General features: G+C 19.2%; 5 protein-coding genes across 5 annotated transcripts; 3 read left to right on the plus strand and 2 right to left on the minus strand.

Moving 5' to 3' along the window:
• Positions 1-25: 25 nt before the first annotated feature.
• On the minus strand, positions 26-1,366 carry PRELSG_1248500 (cytidine and deoxycytidylate deaminase, putative; the record flags this gene model as incomplete). Its single annotated transcript, XM_028678293.1, has 5 exons — positions 26-60; positions 229-323; positions 411-486; positions 597-1,119; positions 1,310-1,366. The coding sequence occupies 5 exons, from the start codon at positions 1,364-1,366 to the stop codon at positions 26-28; spliced, it is 786 nt and encodes a 261-aa protein (XP_028534597.1).
• A 1,045-nt stretch (positions 1,367-2,411) lies between these two features.
• TKL3 (tyrosine kinase-like protein, putative) lies at positions 2,412-6,995 on the minus strand (the record flags this gene model as incomplete). Its single annotated transcript, XM_028678294.1, has 1 exon — positions 2,412-6,995. One exon carries the CDS (start codon positions 6,993-6,995, stop codon positions 2,412-2,414), a length of 4,584 nt encoding a protein of 1,527 aa, XP_028534598.1.
• A 2,634-nt stretch (positions 6,996-9,629) lies between these two features.
• On the plus strand, positions 9,630-11,972 carry PRELSG_1248700 (glutamate--tRNA ligase, putative; the record flags this gene model as incomplete). The annotated part of the gene is made up of 1 exon (XM_028678295.1): positions 9,630-11,972. One exon carries the CDS (start codon positions 9,630-9,632, stop codon positions 11,970-11,972), a length of 2,343 nt encoding a protein of 780 aa, XP_028534599.1.
• A 603-nt stretch (positions 11,973-12,575) lies between these two features.
• Positions 12,576-13,596, plus strand: PRELSG_1248800 (conserved Plasmodium protein, unknown function; the record flags this gene model as incomplete). Its single annotated transcript, XM_028678296.1, has 3 exons — positions 12,576-12,953; positions 13,124-13,244; positions 13,520-13,596. 3 exons carry the CDS (start codon positions 12,576-12,578, stop codon positions 13,594-13,596), a joined length of 576 nt encoding a protein of 191 aa, XP_028534600.1.
• Positions 13,597-13,936: 340 nt separating this feature from the next.
• PRELSG_1248900 (conserved Plasmodium protein, unknown function) lies at positions 13,937-16,615 on the plus strand (the record flags this gene model as incomplete). Its single annotated transcript, XM_028678297.1, has 11 exons — positions 13,937-14,084; positions 14,241-14,411; positions 14,573-14,710; positions 14,822-15,000; positions 15,110-15,241; positions 15,433-15,525; positions 15,651-15,703; positions 15,792-15,867; positions 16,040-16,177; positions 16,265-16,356; positions 16,438-16,615. The coding sequence occupies 11 exons, from the start codon at positions 13,937-13,939 to the stop codon at positions 16,613-16,615; spliced, it is 1,398 nt and encodes a 465-aa protein (XP_028534601.1).
• Between the last annotated feature and the right edge of the window lie 120 nt (positions 16,616-16,735).

A 16,735-nucleotide genomic window follows, 5' to 3' on the forward strand; every position in this document is an offset into this window, starting at 1 on the left:
ATGTTTTAAATTTAAATTAAAAAAATTATATTAATGCTCTTCTTCTTTTTTCTTTTGGTGCTAAAAAAAAAAAATAAAAAACAATAAAGAATCCGTAAAATGCCCAATATAAAGAAAAATACGTAAGTACATATAGAACGTATATACAAATAATATATCTCCTAAAATATAAAATATTAATGCATAAGAAATAAAATAGACGAAATAATAAGAAAAATAGAAATAAACCTAATGGGTTTCCAGCTTTATAAAAATATTTCATAAGACTAATACTTTTTTCTGTACATTCATTTTTTATAAAATGCACATTAAGCTCTTTATACCTATATAAATTCAAAATTATATATGATTATCAATATTTTTGCATTTTACATTTAATTTTCTTTTTTTTTTTTTTTTTTCTTTCTTACATTTTATGTAAAGAAAGTACAGAACCACATCCACCAAAGCGTTCGTTTAAACAGCAGAAATAAATATTTTTTATTCCTATCATAAAAAAATATATATATATATATAAAATAAAGTATACATATTTATCATAATAAAATAAATAAATAAAACGGAACATTATAATAATTTTTTCTTTTTTTTTTAACCTATTAATTTTAGTGCATAAACACACATAATACATGGTTCACATGTTACAACAATACAGCACTTTTTAAGATTTTCTAGTTTTTCTTTAATATCATTTTTTTTTTTATCAATATTTAAAGTAATTTCATAATTTTCACTATATTTTTCATTTTTGTTATTTTCATTATGTACTTCATTAATATTTTTTTCTTCATGTTCTTTTCTATTGTTTTCTTCATATTTACAATTTATTTTTATATCTTTTATTTCTTTATCTCTATTTGATTTATTCAAATAATTGAATATAGAATCCTCTATATGATTATCTTTATTGTTAAAGCATTTAATGAAATTCAAATTTTTCGTCTGCTCATAATTTTCATCATAAATATATTTATCTATTGCAATCAATTCACAATGTCTACATCCATTTTTTGATTCATTCGTTTGATTATATGAACTTGATATAATTTTCTTTTCCTCATTTATTAATAAACAAAATATAGGCATTTCCTTTAATTCTATATGTAAACTTTTTTCGGCCTTCATAAAGTTAACAAAAGAAAAAAAAAATTATATATTAATATTCAACTAAAAAAGAATAAATTATTGTATATATACATTTTTTTTTAATAATATCATAATACATATTATATGTCTATATTTTATTTATCTATTGCTTTATTTAGCTTTTTTTTTTCTCTCTTTTTTTTTTTTTTTTTTTTTTGGTTACTTCACTTAATGCTATATTCAAAAAATAAGTTGCTTCTTTTTCACTTAATTCAGTCATCTTTTTGTTATATTCTTAAAAAAGATATTTCATAAAATACTTATAATAATAAGTCAAATAATATATTACTAAATGTTTTTCATTAAAATATTTTGTTGAATCCTTGACTTTTTTAATGTACAATTATTTCTTTCATTTATACAAATAATACTTGATAAAAAGTATACATATATATATATTTTTAAGTTAATTTACAACTCCACTTTTTTGGAATCTATATGTAAAAAATAATAAAATTCATAATTTACATTGTCAACAAAAAAAAAAATATGTAAATATATTATTCATTTATTTAATTCAAAAAAAAAGAGTTAAAATAGAAAAATATAAAAAAGTAAAAAATAAAAATCTTATATAAAATAAATATTTTACTTTTTTTACAATTTTGTTTTTTTTTTATACTAATATTTAATTTATAGATTTTGATGAAAACATTATGGAACAAATAAAGAAAAAAAAATAATAATAATATATAAAATAAATAATAATAATAATAATTAATAATAAAAATTAATATTTTTTTTAAAATTTAAAAAAAAAAAATAATAGCATAACAATTAATAACAATAAAAAAACAAGTATCATATTATAGAGAAAAATTTCACTGTAAAATTAATTATTATATATATATATATGTATATATGTTCATATAATAAAAATATTCAAATAAAATTAAAAAAAAGATTAATAAACAATAATAATCTCAAAATTTTTTCAAAAAGATTAATATTTTTATGAAACAGAGAAAATACAAATTTTAGTTTTTCCTTACGCAAGATAATAAACGTATTTACTTTAAAAAAAAAATTAAAATTTTTAAATTATAAGATATAAATGAAAGAAATTATGTTTACCTTTAGGAAATAAAGTATTTTAATTCAAAAAAAAAAAAATAAAATAAAATGAAATAAAATTTTTACTTTTTTCAATACTATCAATTTATGATATTAGGTTTTATATATATGTGTGTATATTCAAACCTTGATACTAGAAAAATAAAATGATATTTCTAAAATAGTTTATAAAAACATGATATTAAATGTTTTTATCCATCAAAGAAAGAAATAATATCTGAATGTAATTTCTTTTCAGCTGTAATTCTAATGTCTTCTAATTTTTTTGCAATTACATGAAAAAGAGGTCTTTTTGTAAAATCATATTCTAGCATACTCTTTAAAAGATTTGATAATTCAGTCGGCAAATCATTTGGAATAGGCAATACTAACTCACCAGCTGATATTTTACAAAAAACTTCTGAAGCAGATAATCCATCATATGCAATTTTTTTTGTTAAAGCCTCCCATAAACTAACAGCAAATGACCAAACATCGGATTCTTTGAAAAATCCTTCTCCTTTCAAAACTTCGGGAGCTGCATAAAAAATGTTTCCATACATAGCATATGCAGTTGGACTATCATTTGGAGAAAAATTCGTAGATAAACCAAAATCAGATATAACAGCATTTTGATATTCATCCAGTAATATATTAGATAATTTTAAATCTCTATGAAAAAAATGATTAGAATGGATATTATGCATTCCCTCTGCCACTTGTTGAAATATTTTAACTATTTTTGGTCTTGATAAATATCTTATATAAGAATTCTTTTTTTTTTCATCTCTGTATATATATTTTTCTAAACTACCACCAGGACAATATTGCAATATTAAAGATTCTTCTCCTTCTTTTAAACTACAGACTCCTATTAATTTTATTACATGCTTGCATTCCTGCAAGGAATACAAAATTTTTGCTTCATAATTTCTATATTTCACAGGTGTTGGGAAATAACGAAAAATTTCTAAATTTGCCATTTTTTTAATTTTTTTATTTTTTTGTAATGTATCAGAATTATTCATTATTTCTTCTTCACTTTTTTTTTTTTTTTCTTCTTCATTTTCTTCTTGTTCCTCTACCTTATCCTCTTGTGTGTGTTTCTTTTCTAGCTCATAGTTAACTAAATTCAAATTTTTGTTAATTTTAGGTAAAATGCATTTTTGACTAGATCTTGGGGTTGATATGTAACTTTCACAGTAAGTTTCTTCATTTATTTGTTTAGGGTTATATAAAAAAATTTTACAAGCAACATAAATACCTTTATATTTTGCTTTAAATACTTGTGCATAGCTTCCTCCTCCTACTTTATTTAATAAAGATATATCAATACTGCATATATTTGTAATTTTATTAAAAGAGAATCTTTTACTAGTGTTAAAATTGATTGACAATGGATCGGCATTATCTAAAGAATTTACCAAAAATCGAAAAACAGATAAAACAAATTTTCTAACATAAGAATTATTTATATTCAACTTCTTTAACTCTTTATCTGTTAACTTTAATATATGATATCCTCTTATCTTATTTATCTTAAATAAATATGCTTCTTTTTTTAAACCTATCATTTTTAAAAAATTATATAACATATTTACAGACCATTTATTATAGTCAGAAGCTCTTAATTTTACATCTTCATTAATTATATCAAATTTATCTTCATTTGATGTTAAATAATCATCAATAAATAAAAAACAGTTTTTTTGCCTATCATCGTGAGTTTCTGGAAAGGTTGCTCCTCTTAATTTTTTTCTAAGAAATCCTCTATCATAATCAAAAATATGAAATTCTTCTTTTTTATATTGAGATATATTATCCCACTTTTTATTTATATCTGGTTCAAAAATGTTCTGCTTTAATAAATTTTCATCTTTACTTTTTTCTTTTCTTTTAATGTCTCTTTGATTATTTTCAATTTCAGATTTAAATGGTAAATTTTTTTTTTTTTGCTCTTCAAAAACTTCCTTTATGTTAAATTTTGTTTTTGTTGTGTTCATATATTCTCTCCACTGATTATTCTTCATATAATTTTCCTTATTTTCCAAAAAATTTTGAAAAGTAGTAATTTCATTATTTTTAATAACGAAATTATCATTATTTATATTTTCACAAAGCAAGTTTTTATATTCATCATTAATTTTTATATTTAACTTATTCTGATCCTCTACTATGTCTTCATCACCATTTTTCAAATTAACATGAGATTTTATATTTTTTTTTTTAACAGAGGCAGCATCAAAGTTACACAAGTTATCTTCTTTATAACTATTATTCAAATATTCATTTTCATTGTCTTTCTCTGCATTACTTTGTAACTTACTTTCAATAATAAAGTCACTATAATTTATTTCTTCGTAATTATTAAATATTATATCATCTTTTTCTTCTATATTGCTTTTTAAATCTAATTTTTGTGAACCCAAATTCATAAAATTAAATGTTTCTTTCTCATTTTTATCGAAATTATCTTCCATTTCTCTTTTATCATAAGGAAATTTTATAGAATCATTCTGTATGTTATTTTTATCTGTCTTTTCATTATCAATTTTTTGTTTATTTAATATTTTTAAAGGGCATATATATTCATTTTTAAGTAATTTTTTACTATTTAATAAATTCCTTTCTTCATCCTTTTCAGAAAAATTTTCTTCATCATCTGTATCTAATGATGTCACTATAATATTCATTGGACTTGAAATGTGAGTAGTTTTACATTTTTTTTTTCTTCTTACAGAAGTTTTATCATTTTTGGAAAGAGAATTTTTATTTAATAATAAATCATTTTTAATAAAATTCATAACTGGAGGCTTTAAATAATTTATAGTATGGGCTGGTGAAGTTTTATGTTTACTATTCCTTCTGAAGTAACTAGAAAGCATACTTAAATTTTTTATTTTACTTCCTTCTTCGACTTTTTTATGTAAATAATTATTACTTTTTGCATTAAATAAAAAACTGTTTGTCATAACATTTTCGTTGCAATGTTTATCATACAGAGAAGAATAAGCTCCTACAGATTTGCTATCTGATACAGAAGTTGAATTACTTACATTAGTATATTTTTCGGAAGTACAAAAATCAGTATCACTTTTTTCCATTTTATTATTTATTAAATCATTATCATTATTATTATTATTATTACACATCTTTAAATTTTTGTCGGAATTTTCATTGTTTTTATAAGAATCCAAATGTTCGCATTTATTTTGTATAATAAAATTATCACTATCACTCATTATAATAACTGATTTAATACTTATAGGACTTCTATAGCCAAACTCTGTTGAATATTCATTATATTTAATAAAATAGCCAATGGCGTTATTCATTTTATATTCCCCTTCAAATATTACTCTATCATTATATATAAGCATTCCCCATCCATTTCTTACATTATTAAATGTTTCTCCAATGTAATAATATTTTTTAATTTTTTCTTTATCTGATATATTTAATGACACACTAGAAATAGATGAATATGTATCAAATATTTTATTGCATTCTGATGAAGATTTTTTCATGGGTTTGTTTTTATTTTCATTTATCTCATTATAATATTCATTATAAAGATATTCATTAGAAGAATTTGCAACATTGTCTTCTATGTTATTTTTCCTTACGTTATTTTGTTCTTCATAAACTTTACTGTGATAACTATCCAAGGAATACTCTGATTTATAATTAAATGAATTCTTTTTTCCTAATCTTTCTTCATTACTTTTCACAGATTCTTTTTTAAAATAACATCCATAGTTATATAAATTTTTTATATTATTTCCTTTATGTGAAAATGATGAATTAAATCTATTTATTTTCTTATCATTATAAAGATCCTCTTTACTTTTAATTGATTCATCATATTCATAATATATATTTGATATCCTATTACCTGTATATGTATGATATAAAAATTCCGGATTTTCATTTTCAATTAATTCTATATCTATTCCACCAGTATCATGAACAACTAAACTTTTGACATTTTTTTTTAAAAAAACATCTGATATTATATCACTATTTACTAATCTTGTGCTTTTTACATCATTTTTTTTATTTATGCTTGTGTCTATTGTACTTATGCTATTTTTCATTTTTCCTTTTTTATTCTTATTTTCATCTTCACCATTATCTTCTTCTTCTTCATTTTCTTCTTCATATTTTTCTTTATTTTTCATATCATTATCATCTTTTTTTCTTTCACTATCATTCTTTTTATCATGACATATTTCCTTATCTTTATCAGCAATTTTCTTCTTTTCATTGTCTTCATCTTTTTTATTACATACTATTGTTTTGTGAGTTGTGCTATATACATTTTTTATATTGAAATCATTTTCATTAGATGAACTTTTATATAATAAATTGTCTTTATTTTTTGAACAATTAACATCATCAGAAAATTTTTTATAAATAATATTGTTGTCTTTATTTATAATTTTTTTCTTTTTTTCGACAAGATATGAAATATTTTTTTCTTTTTTTGTTTCATTTTCATTTTTTTTATCTTCACTATATGTTATATTTTGAGATAAATTTCTAAATATCTTACGGAAAAATGAAGCATAAAATTTTTTGTTTTCTTTTTCATTTTCAAACAATTTTTTAGGAGGTTCTGTTTTAAATCTTCTGTTACTCCTTAAAAAATTTTTATTGCAAAATTGTTCATATTTATTTTCATTAAAGTTATTATTCAAATTTAAACGTTCATCTAAATTTTTTAAATTATCGAAATATAATTTATCAACATTGCAAAATAGTTTTCTTGATACACCTGAATGAAATCCACTCATATTTCATTGAAAAATGGCATTTCATATATATATATAATATAATATTTTAATATAATAAAATGTTTTAAAATAAGTTTATGGAAATTCCTGTTTTATTTTATATACATGTATGTGCATTCTTTCAAAAAATAAAGACTATTTTCCTTAAAACAAATCATTTATTTTTTTTTACTTAAAACCAAATTAACTAAAGAGTATTTTTAAAAAAATGAAAAAAAAAAAAAAAAAAATGATAATTGAAAAAATTATGAAAAACTAAATTTAAATATTTCACTTTATGCATTCATATGTGGAAATTTAAAACCAAAAAATTAATTCTAATAATAATAAATAAATGAAATTGGACAAACTTTCTTGACTAAATCAAAAATTTCTAATGAAAAAATAAAAAATAGCGTTGAAAATTTTAAATCAAAAAAAATTGAAATTATGTATTTATTGAGATCCAATAAATATTTTTTTTTTTTTTTTTTGACCTCTTTTTTTTTTTTCTCTCTTTTTTCTTTTTCTTTTTCTTTTTCCTTTATTCTTTTTTCTTTTTTCTTTTTTTCTTTTTTTCTTTTTTTCTTTTTTTCTTTTTTCTTTTTCCTTTTCTTAGTTTTTTTTTTTTCTTTGTTTTTTTTTACTTTTTTTTCTTTAAAAATTCAAATTATATTTTAGTTATTGTGCATTTACATATTTTAATTCATCTGTTATTACATAATATCAATTTAAAAAATATTATAATGTGAAGCACAAAAATGTGTAAATTATCTATATAAATATATATAAAAAAAAAGTTATTTAATAAATATATGAGGATACAAGATTTTTATATGTTTTAAAAAATTTTGTTATACAATTTAATGCATATTTATTTATAATTGTTAATTTTATACTGACTTATTTTTTTTTTTCTACTCTTAAATGAGATCAATTACACTTTTAAAACTTTCTTTTTTTCTTCTTTTTATATATAATTAAAATTTTTTAATAATTCATAACTATTTATGTTAATATAATGAATAATTTATTTATAAATTTTATTTTTTATGAATATGATCATAATATATTTAAAAAATTTATAATATCCTTCTTCCATTTTTATATAAAACTTATTATAATTCATTTAAACATATAGCTTATTTTCTATTTAATTTTACACAAAAAATGTTAATATTCTAGTTTTCTCATACTGAAAAAAATTAAATATTTTTGAGGAAAGTTAAAAGTTTTTAGGTACTTTTTTAAAAAATTATGATTTAATTCTTTATTTTACTGTGTTTATGTTTCAGTAACATTTTCATTTATCTTGTTATCCATGATTAAGGAATGTTTCCATTTTTAAATTTCAAACAGAAAAATTAAATAAATTAAATATAATATTAAGGTAAAATATAAAATAAACACCTATATTCTACGTATTCTAATTTTATCATTAAGCTAATAAAATTATTAATATTCCAAAAAAAGAAAAAAGAAAAAATAATTTCTTATATTTAATTAATGCATGATTAAAATATGTATTTTACTTTTTTTTTTTTTTTAACTTACAAAAAATTAATAGTATAGTTCTATGTAATAATTTTTTTAAAAAATAGTTTAATTTATAAAATACAATTGCTTATTTTGCTTTTAGAAATTACATTTTCATTTTCATCTTTGAATTAAAATTCAGAAATAGAATTATAGTATATAAAAAAAAAAAAATTATTATTATGCAAATATCTAAAAAAAAAAGGTTTCATTATTCTTTATTTTGGTGAGACGTTACATTTTTTTAATTAATTAAAAATATTCCCTATTATTAATATATTTAATATAATTTTTTTTTTTTTTTATTAAAGAAAAAGTTTAAAATACATTGTTAATTTATGGGATATGCCCTAAACAATAACATAGTGTAGCTTCATATATATAAAACATTTTAAATCTAAATGAAGGTAAAAAAAATTTTTTTTAAATAAATATTTTAAAATTCATAAAAAAAAATAAAAGTTAGATATATAAAAATACTGAACATATCTTTCTTATTTTCACATACATAAATTATTTTTTAAAAAGTATTATTTTTTATCTATTAGGTTACTAAAATAATTTAAAGTAAAAAATATCATTTTATTATAAATAAGAATGCAATTTTTTTAATAAATTTTTTATTTAATCTTAAAGATAGAAAAAATAAAATTTAAAAAAAAAAAAAATAATAAAGCAATTTGCCACTAAAAAATAAATATAAAAGTAAAAAATTATTCAGCATTCTTATAAAACATAAACGTTTTTAAAAACTATAAAAAAAAAAAAAAATTGTTTTGTATGTTAGTGTACTTATTTTCATTCGAAATTAAAAAAAGTAAGAATTAAGGTTGTTAAAAATGCTATAATATTTTTATGCTAATAATTACATTTTATAAATTTAATAAACTTATATGCATAAATATATAAAAAAAATTTCCAATATAATGTTTAAATTTTTATAATAAAATTATTGATTAAAAGTTATAACATTTGCACATATTTAAATAAATACATTAAATATAAATTTCATAATCTCAAAAAATAATTTATTTGATAGACTTTTTAGATTTTACGCATAAATATATATATAATAAATGCAAAGTAAAAATTCACATATTTTTTTATGAATATATAAAAATGGTAGAAGGTAATAAATTAAATATATATTATGGAAAAAAATACCCATTTGCATGTAAAACAGTTTATAATATATATAAAAACAATATTAAAAAAAAAAATTTGAAAATTGAAAATATAGAAGAGAAGATAAGATTTTTAAAAGATGAAAAAGTAGAAGATATAAAAGTAGAATTTTTAAATAATAATTCGTCTGATGAAAAATATATATTAAGTAGGGATAAAATATTTGCAAAAAATTTAGATTATATATTAAAGACAGATTTATATTATATTTCATGTGAAAAAAAAAGTAACAAAGTACTAAATGTGTATATCCAAACTCAGTATGATGAGTGGATTGATTTTTTTAAATATAAAAATTTACAAAAAGATATAGTAGGTATATGTGAATATATTGATAAGCATTTGCATTTAAATACATTTATATCTTCTCATTTTTTAACTTTGTCTGATATATATATATTTTATGAAATGTATAAATATTTTAACGTAAATAGTTGCTATTACGTAAAGTACTCTAAGCAGTACAAGAATATAAATAGATGGTTTAAATTAATAGATTGCTTGCTGAAATTTGAAGATAATGAATTAAAAAATTACTTAAAGGCACAAGGAGAAATAAAGAAAATAGATACAACAAAAGATAATGGAAAGCAGGGAATGAAACAGAAAAATGTATCTACCTCTTATTCAGGAAAATTAGAAAATGCAGAAAAAGGAAAAGTAGTAACTAGGTTTCCACCTGAACCATCAGGTTATTTACATATTGGTCATGCAAAGGCAGCATTTTTAAATAGTTATTATGCAAATATGTACGAAGGGAAAATGTTATTACGATTTGATGATACAAATCCAGTACTAGAAGATATTAAGTACGAAAAATCTATAATAGAAGATTTGCAAAATTTAGGTTTAAAGTATGAAAGTATTACGTACACATCTGATTATTTTGATTTATTAGAAGATTACTGTATAAAATTAATAAAAATGAATAAGGCGTATGCAGATGATACAAGTGTAGAAGAAATGAGAAATCAAAGAGGAGAAGGTATTGAATCTTTAAATAGGCAAAATTCTATCGAAAGAAATTTGGAATTATTTGAAGAAATGAAAAAAGGAACAGAAATTGGTCAAAAGAATTGTATAAGAGCAAAAATAAATATGCAAAGTAAAAATAAGTGCATGAGAGATCCTGTTCTATATAGATGTGTAGTAGATGTGCCACATCATAAACATCATTTTAAATATAAATGTTATCCAACTTATGATTTTGCTTGTCCAATAATAGATTCATTAGAAGGTGTGACTCATGCTTTAAGAACTAATGAATACAGTGACAGAATTGAGCAATATAACTGGGTTATATCTACTTTACAGTTAAGAAAAGTATATATTTATGAATTTAGTAGAATATCTTTTGTTAGAACAGTTATGTCTAAAAGAAAATTAAAATGGTTTGTTGAAAATAATGTTGTCGATAGTTGGCTAGATCCTCGTATGCCTACAATAAAAGGTATTTTAAGAAGAGGATTAACTAAAGAAGCATTATTTCAATTTATTTTAGAACAAGGGCCATCAAAATCTGGTAATTTAATGCAGTGGGATAAACTATGGTCAATTAATAAACAAATAATTGATCCTATTATACCTAGATATTCTGCTGTAGATAAAAAAAAAGCTGTTTTATTAAAGTTAAGTGATCTGGGAGATGATATAATAGAAAAAGAAAGAGATTTACACATGAAAAATAAATCCCTAGGTACTTGCAAAATGTATTATACTAATAAGATTTTGATTGAACTGGAAGATGCAGCATCATTGTGTGAAAAAGAGGAAATTACATTAATAAAATTAGGTAATGTTATTATTACTGATATTATTAGAAATGAAGAAAATATAAAAGAAATTATTGCTACTTCAAATTTTCAAGGTGATTTCAAAATTACGAAAAAGAAAATTCATTGGCTACCTTATATTACCGAAAAATTAATTACTTGTACTTTATATGAATATGATCATTTAATAACAGTTGATAAATTTGAAAGTGATGATAAAAATGATTGGAAAGATTTTATTAATTACAATAGTAAATTTGAAACAGTAGTTTATGCTGATCCTGCTATAACTTCTCTAAAAGTTTCAGATAAATTGCAATTTGAAAGGAGAGGCTATTTTATTATTGACCAAATATGTAATAATCAACTTCATTTAATTAAAATTCCTGATGGAAAATCAAAAAATATGTCTATAATTAGCACAAAGGTTGATCCTAAGAGTTTGGCTGGAACTAAAGATAAAATTAATTCTTCTGAAAAAAAAAAAAATGAAATAATTAAATAAAAAAGCACACATATATATATAAATATTCCATATCTATAATTATTTAAACTTCATATAATTTTTGACAAGATTATTATAAATAATTTTTTTCTTTTATTTAAAAAAAAAAATATATATATATCTTTATGAAACTAGATGCGCGCACTACATATGCATTTAATTTTTTTTTTTTTTTTTTATTATTGTAATTTATTTAGAGAAAATTTTTTTTTATATTTTATTTTTTTAATATTTAACCATTTGAAATTTAATAATAGATACGAATTTTTTCATTATAACTATATTTCATATGTTACAAAATCATGTACATTTAATATAAAACATCTCAATCTTTTGAATTTTCTTTTTATTTTTAAAATCACAAAAAAATTTTTTTATTGTTTTATACTCCTTAACTATTTATTCTTTTTTAACATTTCTATTATTTTTTAAGATAATATTATTTATTCTTTTTAATTTCTTTATTTCTTTTTTTTTTTTTCTATATAAAAAAAAATTTTAAGAAAACTTTTTCGTTAATAAAAGAATACGAATAAAATTTAAGGCCATAAAGTAGTAAAAATATATATATTCTTTTTTTTTGTTAATTTTTTAAAGTGAATTATGCAAGATTTAATTAATTATAATTTTGAGGACAACCAAAACGAGTTGGTAATTATAGTAAATGACAAAAATGAATTTCAAGAATTACAAACAAGAAAGGTTATGAGAAAAAATAATTTATGGCATAGATCAACAGCAATCTTAGTTTTTTCAAAGGATGAAAAAAATACTTTCATATATGTACATAAAAGATCTAAAATAAAAGATTATTGTCCTTCTTATTATTCTATTGGATTTGGTGGAGTATTGTCAGAAAATGAAAATTTTTTACAAAATGCAATAAAAGAATTACATGAAGAAAGTGGTATAATAAAGAAACCTGAACAGTTATTTGATTTAGGTTTATTGAAATGTGAAACTGATTGTGCTAAGTCATATGTCGGATGCTATGTAATATATTAATATATATTCATTTTAATGAGCTATTTTAGAAAAAAAATTTTAATCAACTTTAATTTTATCATTTAATTTTTATTTAACTTCTTTTATTATTTTAATTAACATAACTTTATTTTATTTATTTATTCATTTAATTATTTTTTACATAGGTAACTTTTATTAATCCTGATTTTCAAACAACACCTCAATTAAGTGAAATAGAATTTATAACAAAAATTCCCTTAAATGATTTAGATAATTTTATTGAAAAAGAAAAAATGACAGGAATAAGTAATAATAATTAAAAGCAGAAATTTTTATATTTTCCTTTTTTTTTTTTATTATTAAATTACATTTTCATATTTAATAAATATATTCAAGTTAAAAAAATTCCATATATACATATATAAATGTATAATATATAACATTTTTCATACTATATACATTACTTTTTTCATTTTTAATTTGATTATAATATTGAAATATAAAATTTAATATAAAAAAAAAGTAATATAGAAAAGTAATATTATTAATTTTATTTTAATTTTTCTTTTTTAATTCATTAGGCAAAAATGTGTATCATTATTTTAAAGATCAAATAAAAAAAATTAACTTAGACCAAATTTATAGCATGACTATTTGATGTAATGTTAGTCAATTTATACAATGAAAGTCAAAAAAGAAAAAAACTTTAATTTTTATGTAGATACCTTTTTTTTTTTTTTTTTTTATTTTTATTTTTTTTTTTTCATTATGATATTAATTCCTACTACATTATTTTTTGAACAACAAAGATAAAAATAACTTTTTTTTTTTTTTTTCTACTTTTGAAAAATATTATTTTTATTTATAGTTGTGTCTTTAATAGTTAAAGAACGTATATAACTCTTCCTTTTTTTTTCCTTATCTATATTCAACATCATTAAATATATATATATTTTTTTTTTTTTTTAATTTAAAACAGAATAAAACATATTTTACAAATGAAAATTTTATATGTATGTGATACTAGATTTAACATTTTTAATTCTAAAGAAAAGAAATATTTATTTAAATACTGGTCATATTCTTTACAAGATATAATAAATAACAGGAAATCTAGGGATATAAAATTTTGGCTAGTTTGTATAAGTACAAAAGAAATATAAATAAAATAATACATATCTATAAATTGTAGAAATCAGCATAATGAACGATATATAAATTTCATTTATCATCAAGATATAATCTTATGATATTTTCTTTTAATAATTTTATCTATTTTTATTTAATTTTTTTTTAATTTAGATCTAATAGACTATTTGGATATTTTAAATTTTTCCGATTTATTTGATTACGAACATGTGAAAATAGCTATAGAGAAAATTTCTTATTATTTTCAATTAAATGATGATGATGAAATAAATGACAAAGAAGTTACTGTTGATCCTTTATTAGCGTTTCTTAAAAATGCGGAAAGTATGTATTATATCTACTATTAATATATGTGGACTTTTTAATACATTTAATTTTTCTTAAAATTCTATTATTATAAATTATAGTATTTAATATATTATTTTAAATATATGCATATATATATTTATATGAATCTATAACTTTTTTTTTTTTCTTTTTACCAGATATTGTAAAAATGAAAGAATGTAATAAAATTATAATTTTATCATGCAATATTTATAAATGGATCAACAAAATTTCTGAATTGAAATTAATAGGAGATGTATTCTACACTTTCTTATGTGAATTTTATTTTTTTAACAGTATATATCTATTGTTCTAATGAAAATTAAATATGTATACTCGAAACATGTTACTATAAAAAGTAAAATATAATTTTTGATTTCTTTTTTTTTTTTTTTTTCTTTTGATAGTTCAGAACAATAAGACAGAAACTTTAAGCAAAATAAAACAAATTAGTTATGATTTAGATAAGTATTATAATTTTTTTTTTAAAAATATTGAATTAAATAAAGTTAACATTCTGCAAATATCAAAAGAAATATTATCTATAAAATTCCTTGTTTCTTTTACATTAAATTTAAAAAATGAAGTAAATAATAAAAGAAATAAAAAAAGAAAAAAAAAAAAATTTATAATAAAAAAATAAATAAATAAAAATAGTAAAGTTATTAATTTAAAAATAAAATATATATTCTTAGTTATTATTTAAATGTGAAGGGATACCTCTAATAACAGAAATATGTCATTCATCTTATGTTGGTTTAAATAAGTTTTCAATTGAATTTGATATAAGAGCAAAAGCTTTAAAGGATGGAATATCACAACATTTAGTTAAATTTATATTAATTAATTAATTTTTTAAATGTGCCTATTATTTTAAAATATTTAGATAAATAATTCGTTATATGTTTATATATTACTTCATGTATTTTAAGCATATTGTTTCATTGATCTCCTTCTTTTATACATTTTTTATATTATACTTTTATAAAAATATTATATTTTCCTTTTATCACTTTAGATATATGGGATACCCATATTTTTAAGCAGTAAATCATTTTATAAGACAAATTTAATTTCATTGTACTCTTTATCCAATGAATTATATGAAAAGGTGAAAACATATAAAAAATTTAAAAACAAAATAGAGTTCTATATATATATATATATGGAGAGAGAGAGAGAGAGATAATTTAATGAAAGCAGTTACGATAAACTATTTATAAATATGATTTACAGGAACAAGTTTTAATACTAAGATCGAATTTAAATCCTATTGATTTAAAAATGCAGTAAAAAAAAAAAAAAAAGCAAATAATTATGAAATATAGAAATAAACAAATTAATCTTAAAATTTCTATTTCTAATTTTTTTAATTAGTGAAAAAGAAGTTCGATTTTTGTGGGTAGGTGTTCCTATGATTAAAGAAGAAAAATCAATAGCTTTATGCTTACACGTAAAATTATTTTTACTTGTCTTTTATTTTAATTACTTTTATATATATTTCTTATTTCAATACTAGATTTATATTTTATCTACATTCTGTTATCAATTTTTTTAACTTTTATACAAAATATGAGATAATATTTTAATTATGAATAAATTTTTTACTGTATACAATATTAAAGGGTTTATCAACACAAGAAACGTACTCTCTTGCTATTGAAGAACGTTCACTAAGAATAAGAACTCAAGAAAATATTTCAGAGACAAAATTAAAAGAGATGCTTAATTTTTTAATATTAATTGACGAATTCAATCCATTAGTAAGTCATAAGAGCATATATGTCCCACTATATCGATGATTTTTTTAATTATTGTTATTTTTTTTTTCTTTTAAAACTCTTTTGTAGGATTACAGCAATCAAAGGTTTGAATATTCTTTTAAATACTCCCGTAATTCTTTGATGGATGTTTTAAATAAGGAAAAAAACTTAAAAAAAAGGTTTTTAAAAATTAACCATATATATAATTTTTTCGAAAGAGAAATTTTAATTATTTATTTATTCTTTTTTTTTTTTATTAGGAAAAAAAAATTTGCTATTTTACAAAAGGATACACACAATTATGTGGAAACACAAAAAGAAATGTTATCAAAAAATGTTCCACAAAATAAAGATTTAATAAAAAAAAAGGGCATTGTCGACCCGAGATCTCTACTTTTAGCTAATATGAATAGAGCTTTTCAAAAAAATATTATATAGAAAAGAATAAATGACTACTAAAAAAAAATGGTATTGTAATTGTTATTATATACATATGTATCTATACCTATGTATGTACTTTTAAATTATGCTTAAAAATGAAATTTAAAAGAAACAAAA

The sequence above is a fragment of the Plasmodium relictum genome, assembly GCF_900005765.1.
Source record: "Plasmodium relictum strain SGS1 genome assembly, chromosome: 12".
NCBI classification, from domain to species: domain Eukaryota; phylum Apicomplexa; class Aconoidasida; order Haemosporida; family Plasmodiidae; genus Plasmodium; species Plasmodium relictum.